The sequence below is a fragment of the Archocentrus centrarchus genome, unplaced genomic scaffold (genome assembly GCF_007364275.1).
Source record: "Archocentrus centrarchus isolate MPI-CPG fArcCen1 unplaced genomic scaffold, fArcCen1 scaffold_36_ctg1, whole genome shotgun sequence".
NCBI lineage: Eukaryota > Metazoa > Chordata > Actinopteri > Cichliformes > Cichlidae > Archocentrus > Archocentrus centrarchus.
Window position 1 is genome coordinate 3416473 of NW_022060263.1, and position 13572 is coordinate 3430044.

At 46.8% G+C, this 13572-nt stretch overlaps 1 protein-coding gene across 1 annotated transcript in view; it reads left to right on the forward strand.

The window, feature by feature from the left end:
* The window catches only part of LOC115776688 (contactin-associated protein-like 5), a 242758-nt gene that overhangs the window by 133631 nt on the left and 95555 nt on the right, over positions 1–13572 (forward strand). The window contains exons 11-12 of the mRNA XM_030724438.1: positions 4957–5076; positions 7767–7967. Of these exons, the coding sequence (XP_030580298.1) occupies positions 4957–5076; positions 7767–7967 (321 nt within the window). The remainder of the gene's footprint in view (positions 1–4956; positions 5077–7766; positions 7968–13572) is intronic.

Below are 13572 nucleotides of genomic sequence, written 5' to 3' on the forward strand. Positions count from 1 at the left end.
GCATGTATTTCTGCGTCCACTGGAAAATCGTGGCAACTCAAATATGGAGTTTTTTGTTTATTATTGGAACAGCATGGCACACTGCAATAACATCTGTCATGGCCGGGGAGGAAAACGGGTGAGGAAGGACAAACACGTAGGACTCCAGAGATGGGTATAACTTAAAGGTATTTATTGGGACCGGACAAAAAGAAATACAAAACCTTTTGGGAGGAAGACGAAGGGAGCACAGGAAACACTGGAACACGGGGACACGTAGGTACACAACATCAATGACGCGACAAAGAACACATGGAAAGTGAGGGCTTAAATAAACAATGGGTAATCAGGGGAAGAGGAAACAGCAGGGCACAGCAGGTGAGGCAAATGAAACTAATAACACAGAGGAAGCAAACTAAACGCAAAGCACAGGGAAAATCACACTGGCAAAATAAAACAGGAAGTGATAAACCAAGGAACACGCACACGAGTCACAACACGGGGAACAAGACAAACATACTGGGAGGAGAAGCTCAGGAAATAAACTAAACACAAAACGCTGGGCAAACGGCCCAGGACATGACAACATCTTGATGACTGTGCCGTGCTTGTTAGGTGGGCTGCTGCTGAGAAAGATGGACACAAGAAGAACGCAAAAAGAAAATTATGAATCACATCAGAACATGGAAATGGTTTGGCATATAGCTTTTAAGTCAATATTTAAAACACTATTCTAAACAATAGTGTTCGAAGATGTCAGTGATTTTACATTAATATAGAAAGTAAACCTTTTAACCTTACATCACTCACAGGCAGCAGTGTGTAGCTACCTGTGGCTAAAGTTGCTGCTAGCTACCTTACTTTTCAATCGGAGACTGTTTCTTTTACACACGGTTACAGAATAGTAAATTGACAGTGATAGATAACATTACCTTGGCTAACTAACACGTAAATACTGTTATTATTAACCTTACCTTTCGCTATATCATAAAGATGATGAGCATCTGTGAATTTTCCAGACAGACGAAATCCATCCAGAAGTAAAGATACCCCACATTGAGTCAGAACATAAGTTGTCTGACGTAATTGTGAAAAGGGTCCATTCAGAGGAGAACTATATGCATGCTCTCTGGTCTTGTATACCTGTTCAGAAGTTCTGGCAGAGGATATGTGAAGATCTATCCACATGGTTTAGCTGTTGTCTACCAACTTTCCCCAGACTGTGCATTTTAGTTCAGCGAATTACTGATGGAGGCAAAAAATATCACACATAGTCCTTACTGCCTTGTGCTTTGCTAAGAAAACTGGGTGGATGCTACCTTGGGGTCTTGAGGTGTCCTAAAGGACTTGGGTTGGCAGGTGCTGGCCAGTGACCGGGGGTGGCTGGTCTTCTCTGTGGGTCTCGCGGTGTGAAGTCTGTGGCCCTGGGGTCGCCCGGCTCCTGTTGGGGTCCCTCCCTGTGCTGGGGTGGTCTCTGCTGTCCTGGGCACACCACCGGGTGGGGTGGGTTGGCCTGGCCCCTGTCGGGATGTCCAATTTCTGCTTTGGGGGCTCTGAGATGCCTGCGGTGTGCGTGTGTGTGTTTGGGGGGTGGGGTGTATCACTGGGTAGTAGAAGTATCCCTTAGTTATGCTGTGATAGGCTGAGGCTGCTGGAGGGTTCCCATAATGCACTTTTTCTTTTTACTCATCTTTTTTTACTCTGTTTATACTTCACTCTGTATTTAATCACTAATTATTATTAATCTCTGGCTCTCTTCCACAGCATGTCTTTTGTCCTGTCTCCCTCCCTTCAGCCCCAACCGGTCACAGCAGATGACTGCCCCTCCCTGAGCCTGGTTCTGCTGGAGGTTTCTTCCTGTTAAAAGGGAGTTTTTCCCTCCCACTGTCACCAAGTGCTTGCTCACAGGGGTTCGATTTTACTGTTTTCTCTGTAATTATTGTAGGGTCTTTACCTACAATACAAAGTGCCTTGAGGCTACTCTTTGTTGTAATTTGCAGCTATACAAATAAAACTGAATAGAATAGAATTATCCCAGTAGGGTATCTGACAACTTGCAGAGCATAGGTGTTGATAGCTTGGATCTTGTTCTTCCCATTCAACTGACTCTTCAGGACTTGCCTTACTCTCTGTAGGTACTTGGAGGTTGCAGCTTTCCTTGCAGCCTCTTCATGGCTCCCATTTGCCTGTGGGATTCCAAGGTACTTGTAGCTGTCTTCAGTGTCTGCAATGTTGCCTTCTGGTGGTACAATCCCCTCAGTTCTGACTACTTTTCCTCTCTTAGTTATTATTTGACTACACTTCACCAGTCCGAATGACATGCCGATATCATTGCTGTAGATCCTGGTGGTGTGGATCAGTGAATCGATGTCTCATTCACTCCTGGCATACAGCTTGATGCCATCCATGTAGAGGAGGTGGCTGATGTTTGCTCCATTCCGTAGTTGGTATCTGTAGCCAGCCATGATCTGGCTGGGGGGTTCAGGCTGATTCAGAACAGCAGTAGGGACAGAGCAGCTCCTTGGTAAATCCTGCACTTGATGTTGACTTGTGGAATAGACTTCAAGTTGGCCTCTAGTGTTGTTCTCCACATTCCCATTGAGTTCTTGATGAAGGTTCTGAGGGTTCTGTTGATCTTGTATAATTCTAGGCATTCCAGGATCCATATGTGCGGCATCAAATCATAGGCTTTCTTGTAGTTAATCCAGGCAGTGCACAGGTGCCACATGCCTATTCATCTTAGCTGCTAAGATGCCTGACAGGAGTTTCCATGTTGTACTGAGGTAGGTTATGGGCCGGTAGTTAGTCTCTGGAGCTAGTTAGATGGGTAGTTAGGTGGGACTTGTCCCTTCTGGGGGCCCTTGGGGATCAAGACCGTTCAGCCTTCAGTCAGCCATTCTGGGTGTGTCTTAGCCTCTAGCAGCTGGTTGATTTGTGCTGCCAGGTGCTCATGGAGTGCAGTTAGCTTCTTTAGCCAGCAGGTGTGTATCATGTCAGGTGCCCTCCAGCTCTTCATGTGTGAGACTCTATCCTGGATGTCTGCCACTGTGATGGTTACTGGAGCCTGCTCAGAGGTTGCTGTGGTCTGCTCTTAGATCCACTAGCCATTGAGCATTGGTGTTGTGTGACGCATCCTTCTCCCATATGCTCTTCCAGTCTCCAGCATTGGTGGGGGTGCTGTTTTCATATTGTTCCCCTGCCACCTTGGATGGTTCGGTGGAGAACATCCAGTTTATTCTCCTGGCTTCTATCTCTCTGGTATACCTTTTCAGGCGGTTAGCCAAGGCTGTGAGTATTTGTTCGGCAGTCTCTAAGGCCTCAGGTATGGGCAGCCTGGTGTAATTCTTAGGCACTTCCTTCATTACACCTTTCTGCAACTCTGAGAGCTGGCTAACTTCCGTCCATGCTGCTGTGATCTTAGCCTCTAGTCATCATTTCCATGGAGGTTACTGCTCCTTATTGCTGTTCATCTTATAGCCAAGCATCCAGGCAGTACCATGGTCTACATCAGTTAATTGGTTTCAGTGGTTGTCATGGTAGGGATTGTCCATAGTGCTGCATTTGCATCTTCTAGTAGACTTTCAGAGAGTACTTCACATAGTCTTGGTAGTCGCCGTCGAGGGGTCCAGTTTTCCTTCTTAGCCGTGATCTTATCTTTCAGTTATTATTAGTGGGGCTTTGTACCTTATCTCAGAGTGTGGGGATGATGAAATCAACCCCCTGACCTGTCTTCCTGGCTCCCCCTCACACATATAAAGAAATGGACTACACAATTATACAAGATCAAGATGACCCTTAGAGCGTTCATCAGGAATTCAATGGAAATATGGAAAACAACACTCGAGGCCAATTTCAAGCCATTTACACCATCAAGTGCAGGATTTAACAATGACCTGCTCTACTCCTACTGCTGTTCTGCATTGGCCGGGCATTAGCCCAAGATGTGACATGGGTCTGCCCACCTTTAGGCCCACCAACCACAGGAGGAGTCATAGGGGGTTGGATGCAATGTGTGTCTCATGGACTGATCCCCAGCTATTGACACTGGCTGTTGGGACATGGAATGGAAAAAAAATGTTATCTAAAGATTTGTAATTACTTGGACTACATGGATTAAGCTACATGAAACACCACAGTGCATTGTAACAGGATTAGGAAATGATACAATTCTGTAATGAGAGCCAACACCAAGTGAGAGCGCAACCCAAAAAGTGAAAGTTAGCCAGAAACACCAACAAATAGAAATATGCTGCAAAAGCAGACATAAAAACCTGGATAACCTTTTGGTATGGTGTCTAACCAGATACTTAGTCTGGATACATTACCATTTAGGAGGGTGATGCCCTCTTCCTACTAATGGCAATGGATGGATGGTTTATGAACATTTGTGAGATTAGAACTTCAGAAATGGATAACCATGCCTGCTCTAATGAATGTTAACCTGTTCTTTTTGATGTCATGTGATATTTCATAATATCTAATAATATTTCAGATATCTCTATTTGATTCTGTTCAACTCCTGAGTAATTGCTTCTACAGGAGGGCAAACATGGTCTCATCATAAGTTCCAAATCAATATATAACTTGTGATTGAAGGACTAAATCCACTGTTATGCCACACAATATGCCAATAAGACTAAAAGTTAGCTTTCATAGACAGTCACTAAGTTGCCTGTTTCAGGCATGTCCACTAAGGAGCTGCCAAACAGGCAGTACAAGATAAATAATATATCTTTTGAACTGTGTATCAATCAAAATATAGAGCTGGAAATGAGCAGGATAGATACCCTTAAAAATTCTGGCATACATTTAAGCCCTTACATGTTAGCTATCTGTGACATAGTTGAGCTAAGAGTCTTCCATCTTCAAAACCTTTGTTTCCTATTCCACTGTTGTCTGTAGTCATGGTTCTCAGCCACTGTAAGGTGGAAGAAGTTGCTTTTGTTTTCAAGCTGAAAAACTGTGTGCTCTTTCCAGCCATCTACGAGTCATCCTGCGAGGCTTACAAGGTGATTGGCAGCCCCTCTGGCTTCTACTCCATTGATCCAGATGGGAGTGGCCCCTTGGGCTCTATACTGGTCTACTGCAACATGACAGGTGAATACACCAGGGACCACTATAGTGTCACCTGTACTGTCTCAGTTACACCAGGACCAGGGCCCAGTTGTTCAAAAGGTGTAATCTGGATAAAAGTGATCTAGTTTTGGTAATCCATTTTGTCCTTCCATGTAGCACATAATCTAGTTCACTTTTGTCCTTGTTGCTTAAAGGGAAAATGTTGCACACACTCACAAATTTCACTGGGTGCATCATGGGGCAACTTGGAGTGCAGTATCTTGCCCAAGATATGCAGACCGGAGTAGTTAGTGAATGGAGCCATTCACCTTTTGATTGGTAGACAACCTGATCTACCTCCTGAGACACAAACACCCCATAAAAAAAACTAGATTGGATCAATCTGAACCAGATACCCATTGCCAACTCCAGATTACCAGTACTTAAACTGGGATGCAGGGAGTCCCGAAATTCACACAAAGTAAAAGAGCCTTAATTAATTATATCACTTTTGATATTAACAGCTATTTCATAAAATATTTCATTAGAAATAAATTTATTATTTGATCCACAACCATGTTTGCCTCACCTTTTTGTCATGATACATTATACTGCATGAAATAAACTACAGCACTACCACAAAAACCACAAGTAAAACAGGAAAAGTTGGCTACTGATGTAGCTGTTAGCTGGCAAGGAGGTATGACTAAAAAGCAAAGTTTGAAACATGAAACATATTTTTATGTAGAAACACAGTTTCTGTTTGTCTTTATGCTTTTATTCCACTGGGCCTGACTTGTAACTGAGGAAAAAAAAAAAAAAGACCAGCAGATGGCAGAAAACATTAAAAACATAGGCACAAATTTACCTTTTAGTAATTTAACTATTGTTTGTGATCACCTTTAACAATATTAATTTTTTTTATTAATGTCTTGACTTTACCACACAACACACAGTTTATTGCATATTTTGTTTCTTTATAATTTTAATGATTAAAAGAACTCAAGTCCTTAAACACATGCCCTAACACACACACACACTCCATGAGCGCCTGGCAGCACAAATGAACCAGCTGCTAGAGGTTAAGACACACCCAGAATGGCTGACTGAAGGCCGGATGGTCCTGATTCCCAAGGACCCCCATAAGGGACCAGTCCCATCTAACTACTGGCCCATAACCTGCCTCAGTGCAACATGGAAATTCCTGTCAGGCATCTTAGCAGCTAAGATAAATAGGCATGTGGCACAATTCATGAGCGAGGCCCAGAAAGGAATAGCCAGAGATACCAGGGGAGCAAAACACCAGCTACTGGTAGATAGAGCAGTCACTCGAGACTGTAAGACCAGACTGACCAACCTGTGCACCGCCTGGATTGATTACAAGATGGTACCCAGATGCCTCAAAAGAGCTACCATCATCCCTGTGCCAAAGAAGAACAAAGTGGCTGATCTAAATGACTACTGCCCTTGTGGCACTTACACCACTGCTGATCAAATACTTTGAGTGGCCAGTCATGCAGTACATAAAATCTTGCCTCCCTGCCAACCTGGACCTGCTAGTTTGCCTACAAGGTAAACGTTGCAATTGAGGATGCCATCTCCACCATACTCCACCTCCTCCTGTCCCACCTGGAGGATAAACACACCTATGCAAGAGTCCTCTTCACTGACTTCAGTTTGGTGTTTAATACTATAATTCCACAGCAACTGATGTAGAATCTGATGTTGCTGGACATGGACTCTGGTATCGGCAACTGGGTCCTCAGCTTCTTGATGTAGAAGCAGCAGACATTTGGTGGGGAAAAAGAACATCCAGCTCCATCATGGTGAACACAGGGTCCCCCAGGGCTGCTGGATGAGTGGCTCCAGCTTTTTTGGCAGATTAAGTTAAATGAACTTAATTCTTTTATTAAGATATACTGTTAGGTTTTACAGTGTACTGCAGCCATTTTCAAGGTCCAACAACAACTCCACCTACTTTGGAGACTCAGGAAGGCCAGACCTTAGGATTATAGGTACCCTTATAATCCTTGCAGCTGGACATCTCCTGTGAGTGCTCCATCTGTAGGGTGTCAGATATCATAAAAGACTTTTACCACATATCTCACAGCATGTTCTCTCTTCTATCATCTGGGAGAAGGTTCAGGAGCATCAGCTGTAGATCCAACAGACCTTTCAACAGCTTCTTCCCACAGACTGGGAGAGCTCTAAACAAACTGACCAGTCATAACAGAGACCAAATGAAGATCCAGTGGAACCAAATGCACAAAATAAGCAGGCAGGTTAATTAAACATGATTTTAAATTAAACATCCAGTTTGTTTCAAACTAGATGGAGCTGCCGGAAAGCAGTGTTTCAAGTAATCCTTTGTTAAAATTTGTGAAAAGTACATTTTCAGGAATTTTCTTTTCAGAATTCTTGCTACCATTTTTTTTTCAGTGGCCCTAACCCTCTTCCATAGAAAATGTGTAATGCAGAGGTTCCAAAAGCAAGTTATATTACAGGAACAGCAAATGTAAAAAAACAAAATTACATTGTAAAGAGGTATTCCTCCAATTGTGTTAGTATCTAAAACAATTTACACCTTTTGAGTCCTGAGGCTTTTTGCAGTAAGTGTGTGATCAGAGTTAACCTATGTTTTGCACAGTGTGTTGAGGACCAGGTGTGGAGGATGGCTTCATGCTAATGTGCTAACACCTGGTTGTACTTCTGATTGTGTTGCTTCTATTTAGAGGAGAGGGTGTGGACAGTGATGACCCACAACGTCACAGGTCCAATCAGAGTCCAGGGTTCTTCTCTTCAGAAACCCCACGTCATGGTGGTTAACTACAGTGCTTCGGTCGAACAACTATATGCAATGATCTCAGGGTCAGAGCAGTGCCATCAGGAAGTGGTGTACAACTGCAGGAAGTCTCGCCTCTTTAACACCAAAGGTAAAACTGGCTGGATAAGAATATTATTCTCTGAACGTGTTTTTCACATCCCCATCCCATCATTATGGATCATTATAGAATGGTTTATTTTAATTTATAACTACAAAACCTGAATCATTTAAACTTCTCATTTCTTAATACACAGTTTATAGCTTTTATGTGATATCTTTACATGGGATGTTATGTAAAGGTTTTCAGCTGTTTTGGGTATTTGTTCCCTTGTATTTGTTCCTTTGTGTCAAATCCAGGACGAGCCCCCACTTGTTATATTTCCCCGTAAAGAGTCTAGGGGGTTAGTGGGAAGTAACAAAAAGTGACCGGGTTGACAAAAGGAGACATGAGCAAAACTGGTAAAATAAAAGATTTTTATTAAAATTATAACAAATAGACGGACACTATCACCTTCAAACAAAGGGGAAAAAAACACAGGAGTCATTCAACAAATGTAAACAACCTAAGGTAAGAGGCCTCACGCACAAAAACAAAATGCCACCCTCATCTCCACTGAGCAGGAGTAAGCAGCTGCAGCAACACACACAGTTCACAAGTTGTGACACAAAGGCAGTCTCTGGCAATTACTGGGCCTGGGGAGAAAAGGAAGAAAGGAGATAAAAAAAAAATAAAAAAATAAAGGGGTTGATATACTCACACACACACACACGCACACAAACACATCCATACACACACCCATATGCACCTACATATACACACACACACACACACACACACACACACAAGTTTATTGTTTGTAGTAATGTGTGTGTATGCGCCTTTGTCATGCAATGTATTCGATAATGAGGGCGAGAAACTGCAACCATGCCCCCCGTGATCCAGAGGCAGATAGGGAAGGACCCAGGGGACCCAGGCCATCCACAGCACAGGAGCTCAGAAGACTTGGGGCCACACATCCCGATGGCAACCGCGTACACTCCCCAGAAGAGGAAGGAGGGAGGCTACAGACGGAACCCCCACAATCCAGGGGCTAGAGTCCAGAGAGCCAGAGACGACGGGCAGCCCACCCCCCCCGGCAGGCCGGCACCCCCAGCACGAGCCAGGCATGCGGCCCCCGAGGCCCCAAGCGCCCGAGAGCAGCCCGACACCCGGCAGAGCCCCCCCACGCGCCAAAGAGGCCCAAGCCACCCCCAGGCCACGGCCGCCAAGGGAGCAGGCCAAAAACCATGCCGAGACATCCGGCCACACATCCCGGGACCCACGGGCACCCACACCCCAGGGGCGGCAGTGACGACCAGTGGAGAGCAGCGTGGAGCGGTAGGGAGGGGTAACTCCCACCCTCCGTGTCCCACAGGTGCCAAGGCTTGGCAAGCCACCAACCCAGGCCCAGCTGTCCACACACACACACTCTCACAAGCACGCACGTACACCCACACACACACGTACCAGTCATTCCCTCATGTACACACACGCACATACACACGCACGCACATTCGCATGCACCAGTCACACACTCATGCATACACACTCACACTCACACGCACATACACACACACACACACACACGTACCAGTCGTTCCCTCATGTACACACACGCACATACACACGCACGCACATTCGCATGCACCAGTCACACACTCATGCATACGCACATGTAACATACATGGGAGAGCGGGTACCAGCACCAAGCCAGCGGCAACCCAGGGAAGCAGCCAACCCAGCCCCGAACAATGAGCCAGTCCCCATCCCAGGCGGGGTGCATGGAACCGGGGTGTGAGAAGGCCCGCCCGCCCCCTCCTCCCACTCAGCGTGTTGGGGGGGTGATGTGAGTGTATGTACTGAGAAGAATGTGTATGGCTGTGTGAAAACTACAGTGCTTTTAAAATTGGAGGGACAGATGTAATATGAGCACTGAATAACAGCGCCCATCCACACTGTCCCCCCAAGGCCCTCAATGTCTAAAATGTAAATAAAATTGAGGTGCAGGCAGCAGTGAACAGACAAGTGGGGCCACCTCAGCAGTGCCACCCACTAACCACTGTGTGACACACCTGCCCCCCAAGGCCCTATATGTACTATGATGTGTTGTGAGCTGTATAATGCAATTAAAAAAGGGGGAGTGGGACATCACGCAGCACAGCGAGCAGAGCCGAGGTGATGGCCCTACTCACTGCAGCACGAGCCCCCCTCCCCCGAGAACCTATGTGTGCATAATGTGATGTTAAACTGAGTGGGAGGAGGGGAGGGGCCAGGATAAATATGACCGGGAGGCAGAGGACTACCCCCCGGAGGAAGAGAGCCAGCTAGCTACTGGCTCACTAGGCACCCCAGTTCCCTACACCCCCCCGCAGCCCAGGGAAGGCAGGTCCAGGGCCTGAAGTGACCGCACCCCCAGGACGCCACCGTACTCCAGGCCGGCACCCACTGCCCCCACTGCGAACAGGACACAACACACACCCCACATGCATACAAAAGACAACAAATATCGCACACACACACACACACACGTACGCACACATACACACGCACGCACACACACGCACACACACACAGACACACACCCCCACACACATACTCACACATACACACACACGCACACAGTGGTCCTGAGTCAGAACCAACCGGCCCCGTGTGGGGCAACTGCTGCTCCCTCACCTGAGCGCCCCACCACCCCATGGGGGAGGGCACCCAGAATCCCGGAATGCCAGCCAGACACCCCGACACAGCCAACCCACCCCACACGGCGGCGCACCCAAGGGGGCACAGACCCCTCCAGCGCAGGGAGGGGCCCAGCCAGGAAACGGGCAACCCCGGGCACCAGGGCCCCGACCCCCGCACCCCGGCCCCCACAGAGGCAGCCGGCCACCCGGACGGGGCCAGCACCGCCACCACGGGACCCCGAGCCCCACACCCCACGACCATAAGAGCACCATCCAAGTCCCCACCACCAACAACCAGGGCCCGGACACAGAAACCACAAAACGGTAGCCACCGCCTCCAGGCCAGAGCCATCAGACACCCAGGTCCCCCCGGCCCACCCCCAGCCACCTACCGGGTGCGCCATGAAACTAGACCACAGCTCGTCACCCCCATCATGCGATGGAGCTGATCAGTGGGGACCAGAGAGATTCAAATTTTGCCAGTTGATTTTTAGAGGTGGCAGACATTCTTTCCAAACTAATGTGGTCTAAAAGTAGATTCTTATAGTGAGTAACGCATAAATCATTTTTTGATTTCCAATTCATGAGGATAGTTTTCTTAGCGATGCATAAGGTAGTAGGCTATTCTTGTTAATGTTTGTATTTTTTTTTTATTTAGTTATTTATGCCAGGCCTGACATGCAATAAGGAAGAAGTAAGAACAGGAGGGATAAAAAAAAAGAGGGAGGGAAGAGAAACAAAGGGGAGAAAGGAAAAAAAGAATCGAAGAAAATTAGATATAATATACATACATATATACACACATTCACATCTATATACATATGGATATACGTATACACACATACACACAATTTTGCTGTTTGCAGTAATGTGTGTGTATGCGCCTCTGTCATGGAATGTACTCAATAATGAGGGCAAGAAACTGCAACCATGCCCCCGCAATCCAGAGGCAAATAGAGAAGGACCCAGGGGACCCAGACCATCCACAGCCCACTAGGAGCTCAGAAGACCTGAGGCCACACATCCCGATGGCAAATGAGTGCACACCCCAGAGGAGGAAGGTAGTTTCAGTGGTTTCAGCTGAACCCAATTTAGGACTTAGCTCCATTGTTTCATGTGACCTATTGAGGTCACTGGAACAAAGGTGTGAATGGGGGTTGAGACGTCTGGGAACAGGAGCTCAGGACAGCACTGTAAAGCCGCGTTTCCATACGGAATGAGTCAGCGTGGGTCAACTCACTCAACACAACTTTTTCCTCTTCCTGCTCTTGTCGGAGACGGTCGCACTATCTCTCTCTCCCTGCCCTCCCCATCTCTCCGCTTGCTGCTTGCTGTGAGAGCGTCTCTTACACACTGTCCGAATAAGAATAAGATTGAGAGCAACATGAATCTGGCAAACTGGGCCTTCACCATCATTGATCAAATTTTTTCCACTATGAGATCGGGGAAAGGGGACCCTTCCGAGTGGAACAGACCCGGTTGGATACGTCATCGATTCTTGGAGCTCGTGGAGACCTGTGTGCTTCTCGGCCCTTGAGGTCGAAGACGTGGAAGACGCCTATATATTCGGCCTTTTGGTAGCGGTATCTTTTCTGTTTGGGCTCGGAGGATACCTGATTTACCGGGAAATCAAGAAAATCTGGGCGGCAGTTCGACATCTGCAGAGGCTGCCGACCCAGGTGGACGGCCTGTCCAGAGCCGTACAGACTCAGACTCAGACTCAAAGCCTGGTGGACCTGAGCTGTAAATTTAACAGGCTCGCAGGCGAGAGGGGTTAGATCTGGAGATAAGGTTCGGTTCTGCACAGTGAGGACGGTAACTAATGAATTTGGAATATTGGATTACTGAATGGTTCCCAGTGAGACTGAAGGCTGTTGGAAAAAAACAAGCAGCCTGTTCCAAAACAACATCTGCATTATCAGGATTCGGCTCCCCTGCCGGCCTTGGCTGGCAACCATATCTCTCCAGGACTATGTGTGACAGTTGCTCTTCCCCCCCACTCCGCTTTGTGATTTGTGAAGCTGGATCTTGTGTACCACGGCCGCTGATGAAATTCCATCACTATCAGTGAACTGTTTTGGCTAGGAGCTGCATCTGGCTCCACAATGCCCCCACCCTCTCGTCTCCGTCTGCATCCTCTCCTGACCTGACCTCACCTACCGCTGCTATTCTGGCTTTAAATGTGCAAATATGCTTTGCTAAGGTGGTTTTTTTGGACCCTGGTATGTGCTCTTTTCGAGCACAATACCAGATGACTTTTTTTTTAACCTAACTACCCCATGATGTGTGTTGTTTTCTTTTTCGGGGAACTGTAAAGGTAGCGCTGCAAGTTGGCTGCATAACCTCAGGACACCTGTCCCCTCGTGTTGTGTTTGTGTTTGTTGTATTCTTGGATGGGTGCTTTGTTAATTGCAATTTCCAATGTGTGAACCTGTTCACCCACATGGCAATAAAACCTTCATTCATTCATTCATTCATTCATTCAACGGTCGTGTTGTCTTTACATTGCAGTTGAGGACCATTGAGGACCACCTCAGAGTGGGTGGAGCTGATATAGAAGCACCGGCAGTAGTCTCTTGACATAATTTGTGTGCGGCTCAAAACACAACAATGGATGAGATAGTTGATGCTTGGCTATAAGGTGAACAGCACTAAGGAGCAGTACCCTTCATGGAAATGATGATTGGAGGCTAAGATCAAGGCAGCATGGAGGGAAGTTAGCCAGCTCTCAGAGTTGCAGAAACATGGGATGGAGAAGAAAGCAGTGCCTAAGAAGTACAACAGGCTGTCCATACCTGAGGCCTTAGAGACTGCCAAGCAAAGACTTACAGCCTTGGCTAACGGCCTGAAAAAGTATACCAGAGAAATAGAAGCCAGGCCCTAAGAGCCTTCATCAAGAACTCAGTGGGTATGTGGAGAACAACAGAGGCCAACTCCAAGCCCATCGCACAAGTCAACATCAACTGTAGGATTTACCAAGGAGATGCCCTGTC